Consider the following 24542-nt stretch of genomic DNA (forward strand, 5'->3'; position numbering starts at 1 on the left):
AAAATTAAATTATTTTTTAAGAGTCATCGAAAATAATTGAAGCATCACAGCAATCTATATATCTATATATATATTCTATAGTTATTATATTAACGTTAATTGGATTTTTATTTCATTATAATTATATATATATATATATATATATATAGGTACATTTTGAGAGAGAGATAGAGAGAGAGACAGAGAGTTGGGGGGGGGGGGGGGGGGGGGGTGGTTGGGTGTGTGTTGAACCTAAAGAAAGAAGATTATAGGTAAAATGGTCGTCTGAGGACTTTAATCAAACACCTGTTGTCTTCAAGTAGAGCGTCACAGTCTCACACCTTCAATAAGATCTGAGCTGTAGTCCCACCATGAAAAGACCACAAAGCAGCCTCAGACACCACACTCTCCTCCACCCATAAACCCAAAAAATGCCACGCACTTTCTCTCTCCTGCCTCTCTCCTCCTCCGATCGTCACTCCCCATCTCCTCCTCCCCACACCAACCAGGGCCACCACTACTCCAAGTCGGAGAAGACCAAAAAACCCCTCTCCCTGCCTCCACTACCCCGCACTCCCCTGCCCTTTTTCGTCATTTCCGCCGTCTGTCTCTTCGTCGGCGTCGCCGGAATCGTTTTCTTCCTCTTCGCCGTCCTCCGCCCCAAGCCCCTTCCCGTCTTTCGCTGCGGCCGCATCGAAGACACCTTCCGGGCATTCTATTCTTTGCCGAATGCTCGACGGATCGGAGACGCCGGCGGCCTTCCCGATCGCCCGAAGCTCCTGGGGTTCGTCGGAATACAGACCGGGTTCTCGTCTGTTGAACGTCGGGCTGCGCTGAGGAGTACTTGGTTTCCTTCCGATCCTGAGGGCCTTCTTAGGTACATTATGTATAATTCAGTAATTGAAGTGATGAATTGATTTTGTGTATCTATATGTTTAGTTGAATTGTGTATTTCAATGGAATTGGATTTATTGGAGTTTGATCTTAGAGTAGATTGTGGAAAAAATAAAGGGAATGGGACTTTTTGATTGCTAAAAATGAAATTTAGTAAATACTCATTTTTAGTTTCTCAAGTATGATACATTCAACTAACCTTGTTGTTAATATGGGCCAAGTGGAGATCTTTGTTTTTCAAGATTTAATTAGTGAAAGATTTGAGGCCCTACATTTTTTCAGCTACCTAACAAAAGTTGCTCTGTTCTAGTAATTCTTAATTCTATAATTTATTAAGTTTTGTAATATTCAAATGCTCAAATTAGAGAAAAATTTTAGTTCACACCTAAAGTAGTTATTTATATGCCTAAGATCATCAGTCATATAGCTTTAGGTTATTATTACCTTTGTGCTGGGTTTGAGCATTGATTTTGGTTTGCTCTCTGCGTGTGCCTGTGTGAGATCAGTCGGGTGTTTGGTTCCATTAGTGGGTTTAAATCTGGAAGCTAGGGTTTCAACATATGGTGGTTGCATAAGAATGTCTTATATTGCTATTGAATTTCTGGTTTACCAAGCTCCGTACTTCATTGGTCTTATTAACTTGGCATGTTGTTGCAAATTATTGTTAGTCCTGTGACTTATGAGGGCCTTGCTTCTAGTAGCCTTCCATATAAAATATCCAAGCAATTCTACAGAATTTTAACCCTCTAGTAGGACCTTTTTTTTTTTTTTTTTTTTCCCCCTACTCTTTTATTACTTATTTTTTTCGATCTCATATTGGTGAACATATTTAACTTATTGTGACATCATCAAGTAGCTGTCATCGAGTTAAATATTTAACTTATTGTGAGGTGTGACCCGTCATCGGTATGGTGAGGTCACACAATCTCTTTGGAATCAATATTTTTCTTGAAATTTTGGATTATTATTACTCCTGACATAAATAGTTCTTCTATGGTAAATCATGGAAATGTTGACGAAGCACCTTATGCTTTTACGGGGTTAATTGGTAGACATTTCCACTGTATCTGCAAAAGTTATTGCATATAATGTCATTGCATGTTCACTCAATGTTATCATCTATAGGTTGGAGCAAGCTACTGGTTTAGCTTTTAGGTTTGTAATTGGACGATCCAAAGACGCAAAGAAGATGGCAGCACTTGAAAAAGAGGTTGAGAAGTACAAAGATTTTATGCTTATAGATGTTGAGGAAGAATATCTAAAGCTTCCATACAAAACGTAAGAATTGAGCTTCTGGATTAGCTAAATTTTGTATGTGACTGATATCTTAAGTGGTAATGCTTTAAACACTTGTAGGTTGGCATATTTCAAAGCAGCATTTCAGCTTTTTGATGCAGATTACTATATTAAAGCTGATGATGACATTTATTTGCGGCCAGGTATTTAGAACTTTTGACAATTGCATTATTTTTACTCTTTTCAGTTTTCACGGTGCAACATAATTCTATATTTCAATCTGTCAGATCGCCTTGCAACTCTTCTGGCTAAGGAGAGAACCCATTCACTGACTTATATTGGGTGCTTGAAGAAAGGACCAGTGATCACTGACCCTAAGTTGAAATGGTAGTTATGATTACATTTTTTGGCTGCAAACCTGTGACAAATTATAATTCTTTCTTATGCACTGAATTTATCAGAGGTTGTTTAATTGTGAAAATTTCAGGTTTGAGAAATCAGGGCATCTGATTGGAAGTGAATACTTCTTGCATGCTTATGGTCCTATCTATGTTCTTTCTGCAGAGGTGGTGGCATCACTGGCAGTTGCTAGAAATAACAGGTCTCTTATCACATAAAGTTTGTTCCAATGTTCTCTTTATGTTTGTGGTATTTCTTTCTGAACAAAGATGCTATTATATGTTGTCCTGTATGCTGAACTATACTGCCCTCTTGGATATTCAGTTATATAGTGTAATTTCTTAATAATTTATGTTGCATATCACACTATACTGCAATGGTGATTTTTCAAATCTTACTTGTCAAATACCATTTGTTTTCTCTCTTCTCTCCGCAAGTCCTTGAATGCTTGACCTAGAGTTGATAATACAACCAACACTTAAGCCAGAGAGGCCAGAAAAGGACCAGTAAATACCATTTGTTTTTTGATATCCTTTTGACATCCTGATTTGGATTTTAGGATCATTAAAATTAAATGTTAAATTATGACCAATGGAAGTGAAGATGGTGATTGAGGTCAATTTAATCCAAAATTTAAACAAAGCCTGCATGTTCTTTTTCATTGGAAATGATATAAATGGTTACAAACTTACAATCATGATCATATAAAAAATTCCCCATAAGGGCATAATATCCTAAATTCCTAATTCATTGAACAAGTTTGGCCTTTTAATACAGATATGTAAGTATTAAAGTTTTTCTGGTTGTACTTCGAAGTTTTCACTTTTGCTTCAGATTTCATTTTATTTATTGAGGAGTTAAAGTCAGTCACGGAAGTTAGGATGTCAAAAATCCTTGAATTCCGTGACTACTATCTAAATAAATATATGATACGACCAGTGCGAGTCACTATTTTTTCTCGGGCATTCTGTTCCAGCAGCAAATAAACCTCGACAATAGGTACGGTTCGTCGGTTTTTCGTTCGTTTTCTGAGTTGTCCAAGCTCATATGCAAGCAATTGTAACAGAAAGATCATTTGATCACCCCATAGTTCTTATGGAAATTATAAGCAAATAAATCCTCGTGTAACTACTCTCTTTCAGTAAGAGTTTTAAGTTATTACTATTATTAATATTACTATTAAGGGTAAAGTGCAACAAAAAAACCTGCAATATAAAAATTGTGCACGAAACACCTCATTCTGTTTAGTCTTGTGCATATAACCCCTAGTGATTTCATGCAATTGTTCAAATTGACCCTCTCCTTCTTGTCAATGTTATAAAATAGCCATTAATTATTATGGAAACCCGAAATTGCCCCTTTTCCTTTTATTCGGGTTTTTTTTTTTTTTTTTTTTTTTAAATTAATTTAATTTCAAATACTATATATATATAAAATTTTGGTTTGAAAGTAAGGCCGACTGTCTGGGTTGGGCCAGTGGACCACAGCCAGGCCAACTTGTCATCAGAATCATGCCCCCACAAGCCATGGTCCACACTCGCCACCACGCTCGTGTGGGATTTCATTGCTTGAAATGGGGCTTCTTGTCCACACTGCTCATGCACCACACACCTAGAAACCCTTGCCCACAATTTCCAGCCCCTTTCAACCTCAAAATCCTACCCTATTCGACCCAAACTCACTCCAAAATTATGGTTGATCAATTCTAGCTCATTGAATACATCCATAAGTATTATTTCCATGACAATCTGTAACAAAAAAAGGAAGGATTCTTGACCCCAAAACCATGTTCCGGCCATGGTTTACAATACCCACTTGCAATCATGTACCATACACATATACAGGTGATCTTGTGGGGATTTTTTATATGTTAATCGTACTGATTTATTGCTATACAAAGATACCTTTATATTTATATACGTATTTATATATATATATATATATATATATCATATATCACTATGTTCTCTACTTTAATAATACATTCATAAACATGTATGTACATATATACATTATCACTCCCATATAATTTTTATATTTTCTTTGTGAGTGAGCGTGTGGCTTTTTTTTTTTAACAGTAAGGGAATTTTTGTCATTTTATTGCTCCATTAATTGGTAAGGTGAAGGAGTGCCCTTATTTGCGTGATGTTAAAATGTAAGGGCTGTTTTTGTCACACCAGGGGGCTTCGGCACACTTCTGTTCTAATTTTTTTATTTTTATTTATTAATTATTATTTATTTTCCTCCTATTATTATTATTATGATGATGATGTCCTTATCTTGCTTTCTTGGATATTCTTCTTCTGCACTTTTTTTCCCCTGTTTTCTTTTCCCAATAAATAGATGTATTGTCTGGCTTTCAGTTTGAGAATGTTTAGCAATGAGGATGTGACGATTGGATCATGGATGCTTGCTATGAATGTCCATCATGAAGATAATAGAGCAATATGTGATCCTCGATGCACATCAACGTCGATTGCAGTTTGGGATATTCCAAAATGTTCAGGTAAAACATCTTTAGTGAAGTAGCCTGAATGTTACATTCTCTCTCACAGATAAAATTGACTAATTTTATATCATATGAGTAGCTTTCTTTTAGAAATCTAAAACCCAGATCCATTTATTTTTTGAATTGAGATTTATTTTGCAACAAAATTATTCTTCACAAAATACTGGAATTTATTGGAATACCTTTGCAATGAAAGATCTGATGCGGCTATGCTTTTGCCAGAGTCAATTAGGGGTAGCAAATCATGTTAACAAGTCTTATTCCTGTCTTGTCGAGTTAAAGTATTCTATTATATGTGTCAACCTGGACACGATCCATTTATTATTTGTGTCCTAAACCCTTGCACGGATACAACCCATTTATTGAATAAGATTACACAATACTACCCGTGTAACTTGCTTAATATTAACTGGGTCATGTAACATGTGATATGACATAACTCGTTCAATAACCTATTTAATATATATTTTTTAATTATAAAATAAAAAGAAAGCAAAGAAAAAAAATTTAAAATATTGATCGAAAATTTTAGAAATGACTAAATCTTCCATTTCATCTTAATAAATTACGCAATTAACTAAATTGAATTTCACAATAATACATGAATAGACAAAAATATCCACACACACACACACACACACATATATTAGTACTTATTGAATGGCTGACTTGATACATTTAGTTAAATGGGTTAAATCAAGTTACTTATCAAAAAAAAAAAAAGGGGTTAAATCGAGTTGAAACATGTCAGCTGTTGAAGTGTATTGACCGACGCAATTAACTAAATGGGTTGAGTCCTCAAACCCGAACACGACACGATTAATTAAATGGGTTAATTAGGCTAATATAATCATGACACAAACTCGATTAAGGTCAATCAACTAATTATATTTGGATTCTAGTCCTGAAGACGAGTTGTGTCCAATTTTGTCACTCCTTCTCGGAAGGTATTCTGTGGCAAGGGCAAAATATTGACACAACTAACAGTTGTGTGCACATGGTCCATGTCTTTGTTTTCAATTATGTCTTTGCCATTAAGAAATTATTATTGTAGAACATGCAGCACATGCTGTTGCAAAAGGTATCAGTTGTGTTAATAAAATAGATTATTTGCACCTTTGTAACAAGTTTGAGATCACAAAAAGTTCCAAAATTTTTGAAAAATGAAAATGAAATACACTTTTTACAATTCCGTCGAAATTAGCAGGATAATCAAAATCAAGGTGACACTATGACACTACTGCTGGGTTATATCCCTTTCCTACCCTCATCTCGAAATTGAACTGATTAATCCTGAGGCAAAAATTTAAGAAATGCAACATCACTATTCATCTCAGAAGTCATAAACTTTTTATTTTTTACCAATGGGCACTGGGGGTGCAGTGTTTGAGCCTCGGTGGAGGCATAATATATATAGTGGGTTTGTGTGTTTGCTTGAACTTTCGCTAATTTATTTATTCGTTTATTTTTTTTTCACACTCCACTTTTGAATTCTTGCACTTCACTTGATATTTTAGTAAAGGATATGACAAATATTCCTCTCTGGAGAGCCAGATTACTTTTTTGGGATATCGGTGGTGTACAAGAGTGCTTTTGAAGCTCAATTATTCCATTTTCTTTTAAGAAAGGCAAGTGGAGTGTGAGAGAGTAAAAGGGAAGTGTGAATATCATTTCCTTTTCCTGCACGATATCATAAATTTAATTCACGGCGCTGTTGTGATATATGAGTTGAAAACTTAATAAACTACCATGTGGTAAAATGGAGTATGTTTTTGGAGCTCTTTTAAAGAGGATAGTCTGAATATTTTCCGTGCTGTTGTGATATATGAGTTGAAAACTTAATAAACTCCCATATGTTAAAATTGAGTATGTTTTTGGAGCTCTTTTAAAGAGGATAGTCTGAATATATACCATTTTCCATTTTTTTCATTCCTTGTTGTAGCCTGTATTCACTTGACTTAGCCATCATCTTCAACTCAAAATTTCATGGGTCATTTTGATTATAAGAAAAATTGGATACTCAATTCAAGCTGTTATACAAGCAGTGTACCATCTACCCTTGCTTGTTTTACCAAGTCTTGCGGTTTTTGTACCTCTAAAATGTCCAAAATTATGTATAATTTTACTGGTAGAGTGCTCTCTAATAAGAGATTGGTTGAAAATTCTCAGGTTTATGCAACCCGGTGACGAAAATGAAGGAGCTTCACAAGATCAGCATGTGTTCCAAAAGTCCAACACTGCCACCTGATGATAGGTAGGGCCTGTTTCGCCACAAAGTTACTCTATTCACGTCAGCACGTATAAGTATATTTTTTGTGGGTGGCTTGCTTATGGAAGGGCAATTCGGTTTTTGAAGCTCGTCGGTTGAGGTGCTCTCTCCTCTTTGTTCAACCACTTGGTTTTTGATGTAAAATGTTGTATAATTGTATCCCACCTAATCATTTTTTTTACCCTTACCCAACCGAGACTTTGTTTCAACTGCCATTGACATTATGTAAGATACCGATACAAATCATGAGGTACAGAATACTGCGGAGCTGCTACATTGACTGTAAAGAACTGTCTGTGATACTGTAAAGGGGTTTTCGATTGAACTCACCCCATCAAAAGATATCAATGGACTTCAAATGTTGTATGAATTTGTTCAAGCTTGAAGTACAATTCATGTTGTATATGGAAACATCAATTGATTGTATTATGTTTCGTATTGAATTTAGAACATGTTTTTTTTTTTTTTGGTTTTTACTATGTGAAAATGAGTTGCTTTTACTAATGAATTGGTTCATTCTTTAGATTTCATGGAAATAATGTTTTTTTTTTCTCCTGGAAATAATGTTTCTGTCTTCGGACATGGTTCCATTTTCTGTTATGGCGCCAATCTGTAAATAGATGCCAGATTCAGTTGCGCCATTGTGAAAACCATCTTCAGTTTGGTCCATTTATATTTTGTTTGGTTTTGCTAATGGAAATAAACATTTTATTTTTCATATTTACTTGCACTTGAATAAACTAAGAAGTATATGTACTCAAACATGGTTGAAAATAAGGAAAGAAAAATGGCAATATAATTTAAAATTAAACATTTTCATTTTTGTTTATTCGTGTATAGGGATGGCAATGGGGCTGGGATCTCATTCCCCATCCCTGTCAAATATTTTACCCCCATCCTTGCCCCCATACCTGTTTAATTTTCTACCCCTTCCATCCCCACACCCCCACCCCCTCCCCCCCGACACAGTAGCCCTGGTCCCTGCCCCACATAACATTTTTTAAATTTCAATTCACCTTCAACAAAATCAACACAGCCATAATATTTTTTAACCTAATAATTTAATAAAATAACAATTTTAAATTTGATCAGTTGTGACTATGTTTTTTCTCTATACTGCGAGAGAATAGATTTAGGGTTTCACTTTCAGAAGTGAATGTATTATATATACATAATTTTATAATTTAATAATATTTTATAACATATAAGGACAATTTTGTAAAAATACACTATAAATGGGACGAGCGGGGCGGGGTTACCCTTCCCCCACCCCCGGCCCGTTCCTTGTCTGGATTTCAAATACAATCCTCATTCCCTCACTATTTACATAAATGGGTCTCCAAACTCGTCATAAACGGAATAGCGTAAAGTGAGGACCCGTCGGGTACGGAGATTTTGCCATCACCGCTCATGTACACTAACTGTGAAACCTCTTACAAGTGTCGCTAAACAATTCTTAAGATTTGGTTATAGGGTCATATCATCAAAGTCTTTCTTGACAATGATGTTCCCTATTGCACGTATTTGAGTGGGTTGTCTTAATATATATATATATATATATTTAAGTCCGGTATTTGTTATGGGTTTTATTGAGGGCAAATTAAAAGAAAACCACTCACCATTCTATATATATATATATAGAAAAATTGATTTTTCTATTTTCGGAAATATTTTAAACAGAAACAAAAATAAAGAACATGTAAATACAACCAAAAAAAAAAAAAATCAAGAGAGAGATTATAATCATTATAGGCATTAAATGTAAATTCAAAAAACATTTAAACACTTTTTCAATTTTCGAAAATATTATAAACAGATTAGGTAAATCTGCAATAAATAAACAAATATATAAAATGCATTATATGTACTTTTATGGTAGGTAGCTTAAGAAGAAACCGAAACCCAATTGAGGATTTTTATACCAACAAACACAAATATCCTCAAATTTTTTAACACCATTAGTTGGTTGATACCTTTCAAGGAATTTTCATCCTAACACACACACACACACACACACACATATTAAAAACATTAGTTGGTTGATGCCTTTCAAGGCCAGCATTAGTAGCTGGCAAATCCATTCTCAAATACATGCAAACAATGATCAAAATTCAAAAGGGAGCAGGTTGTGTTAAACACAGTCAACCACAAAGTCCCTTTCAATCCTCCATTTTATTATGATTTGCAAAATCAACACTTTATATTACAAAAATCGTGGGAAGCAATCACTCTAACAAACATTCAATCTTCTCCATTAAAACGAAGGCTTACATTATGAAAATCTGTCTTTGAGTGTTTAAAGTTCTCGTAGTCGTGGATGGTATGTATGTTTTAGCTCAGTGGCACAACAAAAATGACGTACCAGACCATCTTTGCCAAAAGCTTTAGTCGGCATGACCAGAAGAGGCTTGGTTGTGGAGCTTTTGTTGGTTGTCTCGTCGTTGCATTCAGCTTCTGCGCGGTGTTCAAGCCTTATTTGAGCCCTCTACCTGTTTGTAAGTGTCCGAAACTCTGTGTGTGTGTGTGTGTGTGTGTGTGTGAAGAGTTTAGTTCCATTTGGTGCTATGTTTTGAGTTTGTGTTTTGATGTTTTATCTGTACTCATCATCATACTGGTGTTGCAGTGAATTTGCAGTTGTCATTGGGCTTTGGACGTTTCAAAATGTTGTCAAGTATGGAGAAATCAAGCAACCAAAGGCAAATAGGTAATATTTCACTTTATTTGTATTTCATATTTTTTATATGAAGAATAGTTATGGCGTTCAGAAGCAGTAGTTCTACAGGCATAGAGTTTCAACTTTAGCGATCCAGCCACTCTCATTTCTAGGTCAATGTCATTAGTTTAGAGTTTCTCTTTTTAGTGATCCAGCCGCACCCATTTCTAGGGGGCAAATTTTTTTAATGACCTGTCAACCCGTCCAAATCCACCTGTCCCTTAATAGATTTGGATGAACTACTTTGAAATGCAGGTAAAAAAAATATACGGTGAAACGATTAAAATATGGGTCAGTTCTTAATAAACACGAATGCAAATACAAATACGGATATGAATATAGATACAAATATGAAATATGGATACGAACTTTTGTATAAGTGTCCAAAACACATCCTTATTGTGTCCCAGTCATTCCCAAAAAAAAAAAAAATTCACTATTCAGCCTGGGACTGCTAGTCTTTAGTTTGGCCCTGAATCCGTATCAAGCTAGCCTGACCCAACCCTATAAGAGAATGTGCAGGGCCTCGGTATAGGATTCAGCCTGCCGCCCGGCCCAGTGATCAGCCCGTTAGCCCAGTTCCTTGGCCCGTCCACCAGCCCAGCTCGGCCCGTTAAAAAATAATAAAAAAAAGAAAGTCATGACTTATGAGTCACCCTACCAACCAAGAAATACTAGTAGTAAATGGTTAACTTGACCACCTTTCAAATAATGTCACCCAATTATAAAAGGGTATAGGTGAATACCAATCATATATATAAAATAATAAAAACCAAAACCACTCTTTATAATATTTGTACCATACCTCCACCACATATCACCCCCCCCCCCCCCCCCCCCCCCATGAATTCGAGAATCTTCTGAAAGTAGGAATCTCTCTCCTTGCCAAATGGGGAAGAAAATGAAAAAGAAAAGAAAAGAAAAGAAAGCCAAATGGAGAAGGTTATATAACAAGAAAATGCTCACGAAATATCTACAACTTTTCATTACATAAATATTTTATAATCTCACATAAATCATTTTATAATTTCACATGGCTTGTCCTGAACTTGTTCGGTTATGACGTGTGCACGTGACTTACGGGGTGTTGTGTGTGTCCTGCAGTGCATTAGTCTCACTGTAAAATGTAAGGATGCTTCATCTGTGAAAAAAAATAATAATAATAAAAAATAAAATAATATTTTGGGCTAAAAGGTCGGGTCATCCTAACGGGCCGAGTTCTTGTAAACGGGTCAGTCTACGAATCATGGGTTTGCCTATTCTAACTTGTATTTTTAGCTTTAAATTTTATAAAAAATTAAGTGCAAAAAATCCCCTTATAATATACAAAATGTGCAATTCACTCATTGTTGTTTATAAAATCCCCTTGCATTTTACAATTTGTGCAAATAAGGACATTAAGTCAATTTGGTCATTGAAATGTCTAGAATACCCATATAATAAAATAAAAATATATAAAATATAATAATAAAAAATCAAAATATCCACTCTCTCCTCTAATTTATTTTTTCTTTTTTTAGAGGGTCTCTCTCCCCTCTATTTCTTTCTTTGTTTTCACTTTCTGGCGAGACTCTTTTTCCAGCAACTTCCATAATTGTTTCTCTATTTTCTCTTTTTTAGCAACTTTCATATGTTTATTGATCTTGTCATATATATATATATATATATATATATATATATATATAAAAGATGAAAAATCTTTAAAAGAGATGCAATCAACCCACAACAATTCTGATTTTATAAGCAAAATCTTTCTCTTTCTACCTCTAACATATGGGAGTAGGCGTGGTTGCAAGGATATACATAACAATGTTCATATAATTACTTTTCTTGATTTTTGGAATGTAAATGCTCTTATGAGCCTGAAGGATCAAAATGATATTGTGGCTCACAAGAGGGACAATTGAAGTTGTGCATCTCAGGAATATCAATAATCTTTTATATTTTAAGTTTCACAAAATAAACACGTTCATTATTCGTCCTCTCCATGTCTTCACCAATTAAATATTTTGTGGTGTTAGTTTTATATTATATATAATCTTGAAATTATATATTTATTAAGCAATTTGCTTTAGAAATGACCTAAATACATATATTTTTTATTTTATCAAAATAGTAATTTTTCGGTGATAATACATAGTTTTATTTATTTATTAAAGTAGTGATTTTTAGACAAGAGTTAATTGGTTGTTGCTTAAGTCAAAATAGACACGATAATATTCTATGTTGTAGAGACTAGAGAGAGAAAGAGAGCTGAGAGATGATTTAGAGGGAGAGAGAGAGCTGAGAGATTTTTTTTTTTTTTTTTACATCCGTAAGGGCATTTTAGGATTTTTTTATAAAAAAAATTGGTCAAAATTGATGATTAGGGAGTAATTTACTCAAAAGGTTGATAATATAGGAATTTATATACACTTATTTTTTAGTGGAAGTGTTTCTTGCACATTTTTAATATAGTGAGGGGATTTTATGCACTTAACCCCTTTATAAAAGAGTACTGTAAAATTTCAATGTTGATGAATTTTCATTAAAAACGATTTATTTGGACCCAAACCATTTTGACCTATGACCCACACACACGATAAGTGCGGGTCACAAACCATATTTAACTTGCTAATTTTGACTCGTTAAAACACGTCCGTTTGGCAGGCCTACCCCATTTGGCACCAATACCTTGTTTGTGACTTGAGAGAATGTATGAACCAAAACTCATTTCATCTTTTAAAATTTTGTTTCAGACATCAAATCCAAGGAAGTCAAACCCATTTGTGACCTTTCACAGCAAAGGTCTGATGTTTGTGAATTGAATGGAGACATACGAATTTCCATAAATTCGTCCACTATTTTTCTTGCCTCAACTCAAATGAGCATTTTGAAAGAAACCAGCAACAATTCATGGACAATACGTCCTTATGCTCGAAAAGGAGACGAAACCGCAATGGCGGGTGTTACCAAATTTAAAATTAAGATGGAAGAAGCACATTCCATTTCCCAAGCGGATCCACGTTGCAACAGAACTCACAATGTCACCGGTATTGTCTTCTCCACCGGGGGTTATCTCGGTAATCTTTTCCATGACTTCTCCGATGTCTTGATTCCGCTATATCTAACTGCTCGAGAATTTGATGGACAAGTACAGTTTCTCGTTGCCAACAAAAAGTCTTGGTGGTTGATCAAACATGGAGCTTTATTACAAAAGTTGTCGAGGTATGAGATCATTGACATGGACAAAGATGATGGAGCAGTGCATTGCTTCTCAAGATTGATTGTCGGCCTTAAACATCACAAAGAACTCGACATTGATCCTTCAAAGAGTCCATATTCCATGAAGCAGTTCACACATTTTCTAAGAAGTTCTTACTCCTTAAAGAGAGAAACGGCTATTAAACTAGTAAGAGATGACAACAACAGTACAATGAGACCTCGGCTTCTGATTGTGTCAAGGAAGAGAACCCGGTGTTTTATGAACGAAGGTAATATTAACGACCATTTACTCTAAAAGCATGCTATGATATTGTATATGTTAACAACAATTTACTCTAAGAGCATCCGGTACTTATTATTGTTTCGTAGCAAGCCAAAGCCTTGTTTGGAGAGGCAAGGTAGACCGTGTGGAGCTCGCCACATGGTGGGTTCCACAATTTTCTTGCAGTGAGGGAGTTGCTCTAATGTCCCCACTTTCTCTAAAACAAATTAAAATATAGTAATAAATAGCTAGCCCAGTTAGCACCGGCTGGTTGGGCTAACATGGCTCTCTATATTCACAAATGTGGAGAGCTAAACATGACTCTTCATACCGGATGCTCTAAAAGCTTAAACTATTAGTGATGATATAACTTTGATGTTTGTATCTTTAAACAGGTGAAATTGTCAAAATGAGTAAAAGATTGGGATTTGATGTGACTGTCACAGAGGCAGACTCAAACCTGTCGCGGTTTGCACAACTCGTAAACTCTTGTGATGTTATGATGGGAGTACACGGGGCTGGCATGACCAACATGGTTTTCCTTCCTGAAAATGCAGTTTTGATACAAGTACTACCCTTGGGAGGAATGGAATGGCTTGCTAGAACTTACTTTGGAGAGCCTGCAAAAGATATGAACTTAAAGTACTTGGAATACAAGGTGAGTGAAGAAGAGAGCTCATTGATACAACAATACCCAATTGACCATGAAGTTATTAAGAACCCTCGGGCAATAAGCAAACAGGGATGGGGTGCATTTAGGTCTATATATTTGGATAAGCAAAATTTAAAGCTCGATGTGAATAAGTTTAGAGCAACATTGTTGGAAGCCCAGCAACTTCTGCAGATGTAGAGGTTGACTTGGGCATGTCATTTCCAAGCTATGCATTAAGTTTTAATCACAGTAAAAAAATACCATCTTTTGTCCCCACGGGCGACTTTCGATCAGTTGAGACTCAAAGCACTTTCAGCATAAGTCCGATTAAACTCTTAACTCCAAATTCTATCAGAAACTTGCAAAATCACTGCCTTACTTTCTCTAGCATTTTCTTTCACAATCCTAATGTCTATGAAAGGAACACCTTAGCTCATCCTGCGTGTGCATATAGTTAGAGGGAAGATTTGCCTCTAATTGTCGAACTGAATGTTACATACAAGTACATATATATATATGTGTGTGTGTTTATTTATATGCACTACTTGAACTGGCATGAGCAATCCAGTCATGTTAGAAAATTTGGATGCTTCTTTTATGAAATTAATTCGAAGAGCAGTGCTACAACGAGGGTTTTCTCATGATGAGTTTGCACCCTTATCTGTCAAATCTGTCGAATTGAGTACGTGATATTATCAAACCTCAATCACTGAATGAGGACGTGAGCTCAAAAAAGGCCGCCATCATCGTAGCAATTTTCTTATTCGAATATGACTGTGCACTATCCACATGTTCATAGAATCATAATGCCTTCACTAACAACTGCAAAGAAACCATAATTGAATCAGTGAGGCTATGCTGTTTGTTTTTTTCTTCAATCTATATATACTAGAAAATGTGGAGAAACCATAATTGCTTGACTGACAACCGCAGAGTAATCAAATGGCACCATCCACATTTCCAATTTGGAACCTAAACAATGGGCAACTTTAATTATATAACGATTAAGAGAAAATTTTGGAAATTACATACATCTAAAAATGCAGGTATGTTGATGGACTGTCCCAAACTCTTTATCTTGGTGCTGTATCTGTCATCTACAACCAACAACCATAAATTCCCACCATCAGTACACAAATATGTGTGTGTGTGTATTTATATAGTTTTGGAATTTAACACAGATAATCAATATGAAGAAGTTGTTACATTCTGTAACATGAAATCGCGGCCACATGTGATGTGAGGAGAGACACTTGCCTCTAGTTGGATTGCTGTTACTTCACCAACTCATCTTTGAGGAAGAGGTTCTGTGCTTGTAATCTTTTCCATTGGCTGCAACTGTGTGTACTATGTGCTAATTATCCTAACATAAAAACATTTGGTATTTGTGCTATCTTGTACCAATCCTCCCCCTCTTCCTTCTTACATTTTCTGTGATTGAAGAAAAGTGAGGTCTCGCAACATCCCTTCTGGAAAGCAGAATTGTTGTTCATCATAATGCCCTTGAATCTGAAGAGAGGTAAGACAACTTAAATTCGAGATCGAACTTAGTGAGACATCATTACCTCCCCGTACTTCTAAGCGATGGAAGGCATGACAACGTCAATTTAGGGCAATTTCTAACAACTGGGAAAGGAGAGGGAATACATATTTTTCTTCCTCCCTGGACAACATTTCCAAACATGGTAAGTGTGAAATCTCAAGCCACATTTCTTCATTATGTCCTTCCAAACAGCATTAGAAATTGGGGAATTGAAAAATACATGATTGTTGGATTACACAGCAGATTTTGCAGAGTATTTATCTAAGGATGAAGAATCCAAACAACAGAATCTTTGGCTTACTAACCTGATCAAAGATATAATTGGACTTCAAATGTTGTATGAATTTTGTTCAACATTGAAGAACAATTCATGTTATATATATATGATAACTTAATTATTTTATTTTTTTATCATGATTAAAAGAACCATATACAGGTTTACAAGGGGCATACCCCAAGATGAAAGATGAACCAAAGCCAAAAACTCGAGATAATAAAAACAATAAGCACCATGGAAAATGTCCAATTAAGCAAAATCCTTATCCATGAAAATTATGCATCAGAATATAAGACAATAACCAATCATAGACAAGAACTGAAGAGCCAATGAATAAAAACCGAGAATATACATATAAAAGCAAACCAGAACCTGAAGTCGAAGAAAAACCAGAGATAGAATCCCATTTAAGAAACCTCAATGAATTGGATTGAAAATTGCATCAGGTAGATCCCAAGTGGTCTTAATGTTCGTATCTATAATTGGAACAGCTCAGAAGCTAACCTTCCTCAGCCTCACAGAATATTTAATGAACTGAGAGGCCACAATTGCAAATGGAACGGGGCAGTTGAAAAATAGTTACTTTTGTGCATGAATTGGAATCATTTCTTCAGATTTCATGGAATGATGTTTCAGTCTCTGAACATGGCTCCATCATCATAGTATTTACTGAATTGGCGCTACTCACATAGTCATAATTGCTTAACTAACAACTGCAGAGAAACCATGACTGAATTAGTGAGGCAATGCTGTTTGTGCTTTTCTTCTAGCTTTCAGAGAAATCATTATTACTTAACAAACAACTGCTGAGAAACCAAATGGCACCTTTAATTATATAAAAATAATAAAGAGAAAATTTTGGAAATTACATACATCTAAAATGCAGAAATGATGATGGAGGGCCGTGCCAAACGCTTTATCTTGTTGCTTCTATTTGTGCCATCTACAACCAACCACATCTTTGTCTAAAGCACACCCTTTGAAGCACCCATTGATCAACCAGTCATCTATTTGCTAGAGAATCTTTAAATTCCACCTGACAAGACCGCAACGTATTCTGGACATAGAATATCGTATCTTGTTGGAAATCATTAATTAACTCATCTAGTTCTCCAGAAATACACAGAGGCTGCTAAACAGAGCTTTTGAGTTCTTTTAACTAATTAGTTACTAAAGCATTCCAAGCAAAACCTTGCAAATTCCATCCACATTTCTTCATTATATCCTTCCAAACAGCATTAGAAACTAAGCAATTGAAAAATATGTGATTGTGGGATTCAACAGCAGCCTTGCACGCGCAGAAACTGCAAGTTTTAAATCGTTGAATTCTATCTAAAGTGTTTGTTTAGCTTTTGTACTTGAATAAAATTAAATATTATCTCCAAGTTTTATCAGAAAATTGGAGAGAGGAAAGGTTAAAGACAAGTCTACTTGCGTATTGTATCGTTGAAGGGAATAATTGCCTTCGATTGTCAAGCCGAATGTAACACACAAATACATATGCATATATATGTCTATATAATTAGTTGTGGTTTTAGAGTATTCAACCTAACTACTTACGCCAGGGGGGTTTCTGTTTTTCAATTGCCACTGCCTCTATGAGCAAAGGCTTGGATGCTTCTTTTGTGAAATTGGAGCATTTCTACAATGAGAGTGTTCTCACAGTAAGTTTGCATCCTTATCGGTCAAATAGCTTAAGTAACAGCTACAAGTAAACCATAATTTTTATTTTATTATTATTATTATTATTATATTTTTTTTTATCTTGGCAAGAAATTCACTTATCCACTACAACTACACCCTCTTATGGGGACTCAAACCCTTGACCACTTTGGAAGGCGAAGACTTACCATTAGGGTACAACAGCCTTCGGTAAATAAACCATAATTGAATTAGTGAGGATCTGCAATTAACAAATACATTTATAATTAGTTCTCTGTTTTCAAATTCACTTTCATGCTTTAAAAAATGTTCAAAACACTCAGTTTGTTACGATATGTGAGCTCAATAAGTAGCCTCTTCTTATTTCTTTATTTCAAATTTTTTTTTTTTTTTAGAGTACAAATATGATCTCCCTTTAGTGGTTTGATAAAGATCAAACACTGGACGAGACTAAAAACTACGAAATTTAATCATATTTGCTTCAAGAGAATTTTTGCTTTTAGTTTTCACAATGGCACTATCCACGTTTTCAATATGGAACCTTAAAAATGGACAGCTTTAATCATGTAAAAATATCAAAGAGAAAACTTTGGAAAATATATATATCTAAAATGCGGAATGATGGAAGACCATGCCGAACTCTTAGGTCCTGCGTGTTTATTTATCATGTCGTATCATTGGAGGAAATAATAGCCTCTGATTGTGGAACTGAATGTTACACATTAGTATTTACAAACGTAAGTACTTACTGTATGAACTGCCATCAGCAATCCTGTCAGGTTAGGATGCTTGGATGCTTCTTTTGTGAAATTGATTCGAAGAGTAGCGCTACAATGAGGGTATTCTCTCTATGACTTGCATCCTTCTCTGTCAAGTTGTTTACACGACCTTATCTGGCACTCAATCATGGAATGACAGCACGAGTTCACGTCAGAGCATCACAATCATAGCATTTACTGATTCGAGTATGCAGTAATATGACATGGCACTACCCCCGGTCATAATTGCTTAATTAACAGCTGCAGAGAAAACATAATTGAATTAGTCAGGCTATGTAGAGAAACCAAATGACACCATTCACATTTCCAATTGGGAACCTAACAATGGGCACCTTCAATTATATAAAAATAACAAAGAGAAAATTTGAAACTTACATCTAAAATGCAGGAATGATGGTGGAGGACCATGCCGAACTCTTTATCTTGCTGCTTCTGATATCTGCCATCTACAACCAACCACGTGTTTGTGTAAAGCACACCCCTTGAAGCGTTCATTCATCAATCAGTCATCTGGATGCTCGAGAATCTTTAAATTTCAGTTGAGAAGACCAAAACTTATTCTGCACGTTGAATATTATTTCTTGTTGGAAACCATTCATTCATCTAGTGTATTGTATCATTGTATCTAGAGTGTTTAGCTTTTGTATTTGAATAAAATTAAATATTTCTCAAAATTTTATGAGAAATTTAGAGAAATAAAAGGTAAAAGACAAGTAAAATCAAATACTTTATACTTGTGTATTGTATCATTGGAGGGAACATTTACCTTTGATTGTTAAACAGAATGTTATATATATAAATTACATATAATTTATGAATTTCCATGAACAAAGGTTTGGATGATGCTTTTGCGAAATTGGATCATTGCTACAATGAGAGTGTTCCCACAATAAGTTTCCATCCCTTTCCGTCAAATTGAGTACCGGATCTGCAATTAACAAATACATTTGAAATTAGTTCTCTGTTTTCAAAATCATTTCGGGGCTTTTAAAAAGTTTATAACACTTTGTTTGTTACCACATGTGAGCTCAAGAAGTAGTGTCTCATATTTTTTGGGAATACAATAATGATCTCTCTTTGTGTTTTGACAAAGGTTGAAGAACCAACCGGAAAAAACTAAGAACTGTGAATGAATCAACCCGTTTGACCTTGAAAATCTATATATCAACCTGAACTTTGGGAGGGAACAAAAAAAAACGTAATAAGAAATTCCATCTAAAGTTTTTTATCAATCAAAAACTGTCAAAGAAACCATAATTGCTTAATACCAAATGGAGAGCTTTAATTATGTAAAAATAGCAAAGAGAAAACTTTGGAAATTACGTACATCTAAAATGAGTTGCTGATCTCTGTCATCTACAGCCAACAAACATAAATTCCAACTGTCAGTACACGAGAAGAAAATGGTGCTGTTTTTTAGACTATTTCTTTTTTGTTTTAACGTATTATTACCCACATGACATATGGAATATTCAATATTGTTATTCAACACTCCTAAAGACATTAGGAAAAAAGGACGCACAAACATATATATAAATATATATTCAATATTAAGAAGTTACCTTTTGTAACATGAAATAACCGCCACATTTGATACTATGAAGTGAAACACTTGCCTTCTGCTTTCTTGTGACTTCACCAGCAGCTCATCATTCAAGAACAGCTGCGTCCTAGTGCTTGTATCTTTCCCATTGGCTGCAACAGTTTGTAATATGTGCAATCCTATCCCACGCATATATACGAACATCTGGTATGCGTTGTATCTTATACCAATCCTCTCCTCTTCCCTTCTCGCATCTCCTTTTGAGTTGTTCACCACATCCTCGAATTACCAAAGTTGTGAGATTGGTTAGGCTTTGCGTACTATCTGGAAGTGACACCACCTTAGGGCAAAACCAAATCTCCAACCGTTGAAGAGATGCAAGATTTCCCAACCAGTCAGGCAACGATGTTAGCTCTCCGCATCCCGAGATCCTTAGAGACTGCAGTGCAGGGACATGCTGTAAGGCCTCCGGCAAAACCACCAAGTTGGGATTAAAAGCAATATGCAGATTTCTAAGGGAATGGAGGTGTCTGATACCATTCTCCGGCAAAGAAACGAGCTCCGGGCATTCATAAAGAGCCAAACTCTCAAGGGCTGTGAGGTGTTGCAGTCCCTCAGACAAGGACTTCAACTTTTTACAGGAACGAAGTTCTAAAGAACGGAGAGAGTTGAGGCCTTGCAGTCCTTGTTCTGGCAATGACTCAAGCTCACCACAATGACGGATAACTAGTGAGTTGAGAGCACCGAGGTTTGACAGTTCGTTGGGCAACTCTCCGAGTTTTTCACAATTTAGAATTGACAGTGACTGAAGAGAAGTGAGTTTCCGCAACATCCCTTCCGGAAAGAAGGATTGTTCACCAAAGAGAATTTGAAGAGAAGTAAGACAATTAAGACCTGAGATCGAACTTAATAAGACCTCGCCACCTTTCCATACTTCTAAATCTTTGATCGAGGGAAGGCATGAAAATGTCAATTTAGGGCAATCATGAACATACAATCGGGAAAGACAAGGGAACACATCATTTTCTTCCTCTCTTGATAACCTTTCCAAACATGGCAAGCAAGAAATATGAAGCCTCTCCAGAGAAGGAAATTTCCTTATTGTTGATCCACCGTGGGAATCATCGTCTATGTATTTCACATCTTTCATTCCACTTATTTTAAGATGTTTTAAGAAACGCAATCGGCCATATGATGGAAAATTTTGACAATTTTCGCAATCAAGGAGTGAAACAGTAACTAAATTTTGAAGCACTGGTTCTCTCATCCAAAGCGGAAAAGAAGCACCTCTGTAACGTTGTATCACCAACTCTTTAAGATTTGGGTTAGGTTCAAGAGCTTCAAGTACCCTTTCAGCATTTTCTCGCAATATTTCTGATTCAACTCCACGTCGTCCCCAATGAAATCCCAAGCTGTAGAGGTTTTGTTTTCCAATTAAATTGGCTTCACTAGCATCCATCCAATTCTCCACCCTCTCCAGATTTTGGATGCGTAATTCTCCTCCAAGTTTTAATCCTCGCAACTCACCCAATTGAAAACCTCTCCTCCTATCATCCACAATGAAAACACTTAATGTCTTGAGGTAGGTTAGCTGCCCAATTTTTGGAGCCATTTGTTTTAGCGAATTACAACTTCCAATAAATAGATGTCTGAGATTGGTCAAGCGTCTCGTGTGCTTCGGTAACCTCTGAAGCCCCCAACAATTGTTGAGGTTTAAGGTTTGCAAATTCAATAAGGTACATAATGACTTCGGAAGTTTTGTAAACCCATTACTGGAAAGATTCAAGTACCTTAAATGAATTAAATTGCCAATTGAAGATGGCACCTCATCAATACCAAGTCCCCTTGCATCCAAAACTCGTAAGGCATAAAATTTCATGAAATCACGTGGAAACACATTCACAAATAGCGTTCTCATGGATTCAACATTTTCTAATACCTTAGAGTCAGTAACAGATGTGACATGAAGTGCACTCCCACTCATGATTTGTTTATTATTTGACCTTTCAACCTCCATCACATAACATTCATCTTCCATAATTGATTGGGCAAGATCGTGAACAAGATCATGCATCTTGAAACTTCTATTGCCATAATCATCACTTTCTACCTCTTGAAAAAAAGATCTCCAATACAATTCATTCCATATCTTGTTACCAACATCTTCCAACTCCATTATTCCATTAGATGAAATAAAACCATTAGCCATCCATAAATGAATCATACGATCCTTCATGATTCTGGAATCCTTTACAAATATGGAGCAATAAGCAAAACATTGTCTACACTCCAATGGAAGATTATGGTAACTTAATCTTAATGCAGGAAGTACGGAGTACTTTTCATCTTGCGGTAAATTCCAAATTTGACTTTCTTTAACATGAAGCCACTCACTTTCTTCATTTTTGAACCTCATTAAGCTGCCTAGAGCCTTTGCTGCTAAAGGCACACCCCCACACTTCTTCACAATCTCCTTCCCAATTGTTACAAGATTTGGACTTTCTTCACTCTCGTGTTTAAACGCTCGTTGCTTAAACAATAACCAACAATCATCTTCTGACATACTCGACAAACGATATATAGGGAGTGTTGCCATAATTGATGCCACATTTTCGAGACGAGTAGTGATAATAACCGAAGAACCCTTTGATCCACATGCTAATATGCATTTCAACTTGTCCCACTTTTCTTGATTATCATTCCACACATCATCCAAAACAAGGAAATATCTTTTTCCATTCAACTTCTCTTGAAGTTGTCTTTGGAGATGATCTAGGTTTGAGCCTCCAGAAGTTGTCCCTATAATTGATTCTATGATTCTCTTCACATCAAAATCATCAGAAACACAAACCCAAATTCTTGGCTCAAAATGCTCAATTACCCTCTTATCATTCAATACTAGTTGCGCAAGCGTGGTCTTTCCGAGCCCTCCAATACCAACAATAGGAAGGATGGAAACATTCTCAGAGTCACTTGTATGCTTCACCAGCTGTTCAAGGATACTTTCTTTATCATCTTCTCTTCCATACACATGTGGTTCAGTTAAAAAAGAGCTGGTTTCGCGCCATTCAGGAATTCCAACTCGATTCGCCACAACCGCGTCATGCAAATGAAATTTGCTCCGCTCCTCAGCAATTGCATTCAACTTCTCATTAATCTCCTTCATTTTATTCCCAATCTTACGACGAAACAAAACATTGTCTAGAGGAGAATAACAAGATAAGAAACAGCCGCGTACCTTATCAAGAGTTTGGCGCTTAGACTCCTTCAATCGGGCAGCTTCAGTTGCACACTCGTCCAAGACGTCATCTATATCATAAGTTGCTTGTTTGAGCTTCCGTAACCAGTTCTTGATAGCTCTGTCTTGCAGCTGTCTGAGCTCAGCATCTTCAAGAACCGTTCTGATTGTAGAGAGAGTGTTGGAAAGCTTTTGCATCTCCTTATCAACACCCCACAATAATCCAATCTCCCCTTGGATCAAAGAGTTCAAATTGTCGAGAACAACTTGAAGAAGTGCGCCCTCCGCCATTGTCACTCAATTCTTGCTGAACAGATCAAAGAGAGATTCTATATGCTTTCAAAATGCAAAATAGCTGGAAGAAAGTGGTACTAGTATTGTTCCTATAGAATAAGATAAGCTAGAAAAAAACTCTCATCCGTAGAGAACCTAACTATATCCCCCACCAATCAATATTGGGCATGTCATTTCCAAGTTATGTATTAATCCAATGCCAGTTTACGAGTGACCTAGCTACCGACTACCAAGTCCATCTAGTAGGTGATGTTATCACTGCTCATTGCAGATGCAAAGAAGATGCCAAGGGACATCATTAATTAATTGGATTGATATACTTTTGTAAAAGTGTTCCTGCAAGACTTTTCCTTTCTAAAAGTAAGAAAATATCATTCAATAACGAAGACTTTTCCTCTAATGTGAAATTGTGACTTTTCTTCCCAATTAGTTCAATAAGGAACGACGGGGCGGGATATAATAGCATAAGAGGTAGTGGGTCCCAAACTACCGATAATTAAAGTTAGCTATTTCAAAGTTGTGGGTCCCAAACTACCAATAATTAAAGTTAGCTATTTCAAAGTTGTCGGTGAAAAAAAAAAAAAATGCCATAATTTTATGAATAATAAGAAATTTTGAGAAAGTGAAAAAACTAATTTAAGTAAGAATAAAAAGTAAGGACGTTATGCACCCCACAACATGCTTGATAATTTTGTAAAATAAACGTAAAGTTTATCGTCGAAAACTTATCATTAAAGCTAATTCTTAGAGGTGTGTAAAAGAAACTATGAACTCTCAAAAATCAAATCGGATCAGATCGAATTGAACGGTCTGGATCGATTCCATAGTCGTTTGGTCCAATCATAGTTGTAAAATAATGAAATCTCAAATTTTTGGACTGGACCGACTCAGACCGGATCATTATAATATGTATATATTATATATATTATATTATTACTCATGTACTACTTTGTATTATATTTCAAAATTTCGTTGATCAGCCATTGTGCAATTAACCCATAAAATAAATTACACTTGGGTCAAATCTAACACAAATGACTTTTTGATTTAGAATAGTGGCGTGGTCTTGCCAATGAAATTGTGACTTAG

General features: G+C 35.7%; 3 protein-coding genes across 14 annotated transcripts; 2 read left to right on the forward strand and 1 right to left on the reverse strand.

Annotated features, from left to right (window-relative positions):
* The first annotated feature begins 224 nt into the window (after positions 1-224).
* Positions 225-7811, forward strand: LOC132303693 (probable beta-1,3-galactosyltransferase 12). Its single transcript, XM_059801058.1, has 7 exons — positions 225-856; positions 1999-2151; positions 2230-2312; positions 2397-2496; positions 2597-2710; positions 4872-5014; positions 7187-7811. Exons 1-7 carry the CDS (start codon positions 411-413, stop codon positions 7273-7275), a joined length of 1128 nt encoding a protein of 375 aa, XP_059657041.1. The 5' UTR covers positions 225-410; the 3' UTR covers positions 7276-7811.
* A 1828-nt stretch (positions 7812-9639) lies between these two features.
* On the forward strand, positions 9640-14401 carry LOC132305235 (alpha-1,3-arabinosyltransferase XAT3-like). Its single transcript, XM_059802909.1, has 4 exons — positions 9640-9781; positions 9910-9990; positions 12738-13472; positions 13861-14401. Exons 1-4 carry the CDS (start codon positions 9640-9642, stop codon positions 14313-14315), a joined length of 1413 nt encoding a protein of 470 aa, XP_059658892.1. The 3' UTR covers positions 14316-14401.
* Positions 14402-14844: 443 nt separating this feature from the next.
* LOC132303695 (disease resistance protein RGA2-like) lies at positions 14845-23676 on the reverse strand. 12 transcript variants are annotated; one of them, XM_059801071.1, is made up of 12 exons: positions 19941-23676; positions 19706-19734; positions 19396-19547; positions 19145-19306; positions 18754-18938; positions 18349-18618; positions 17788-17840; positions 16811-16994; positions 16442-16650; positions 15324-15780; positions 15150-15214; positions 14845-14939 (listed from the first exon to the last, which is right to left on the reverse strand). In XM_059801071.1, the coding sequence occupies exon 1, from the start codon at positions 23448-23450 to the stop codon at positions 20049-20051; it is 3402 nt and encodes a 1133-aa protein (XP_059657054.1). In that variant the 5' UTR covers positions 23451-23676; the 3' UTR covers positions 14845-14939; positions 15150-15214; positions 15324-15780; positions 16442-16650; positions 16811-16994; positions 17788-17840; positions 18349-18618; positions 18754-18938; positions 19145-19306; positions 19396-19547; positions 19706-19734; positions 19941-20048. The 12 variants fall into 12 exon arrangements, with proteins under 12 accessions (XP_059657054.1, XP_059657051.1, XP_059657046.1 ...); XM_059801068.1 differs by having other exon boundaries at positions 16310-16650; XM_059801063.1 differs by having other exon boundaries at positions 15881-16650.
* Positions 23677-24542: the final 866 nt, after the last annotated feature.

The sequence above is a fragment of the Cornus florida genome, unplaced genomic scaffold (genome assembly GCF_030987335.1).
Source record: "Cornus florida cultivar Cherokee Brave unplaced genomic scaffold, ASM3098733v1 CherokeeBrave_3.0.0_Hap2_Chr04, whole genome shotgun sequence".
In the NCBI taxonomy this organism is placed as follows: domain Eukaryota; kingdom Viridiplantae; phylum Streptophyta; class Magnoliopsida; order Cornales; family Cornaceae; genus Cornus; species Cornus florida.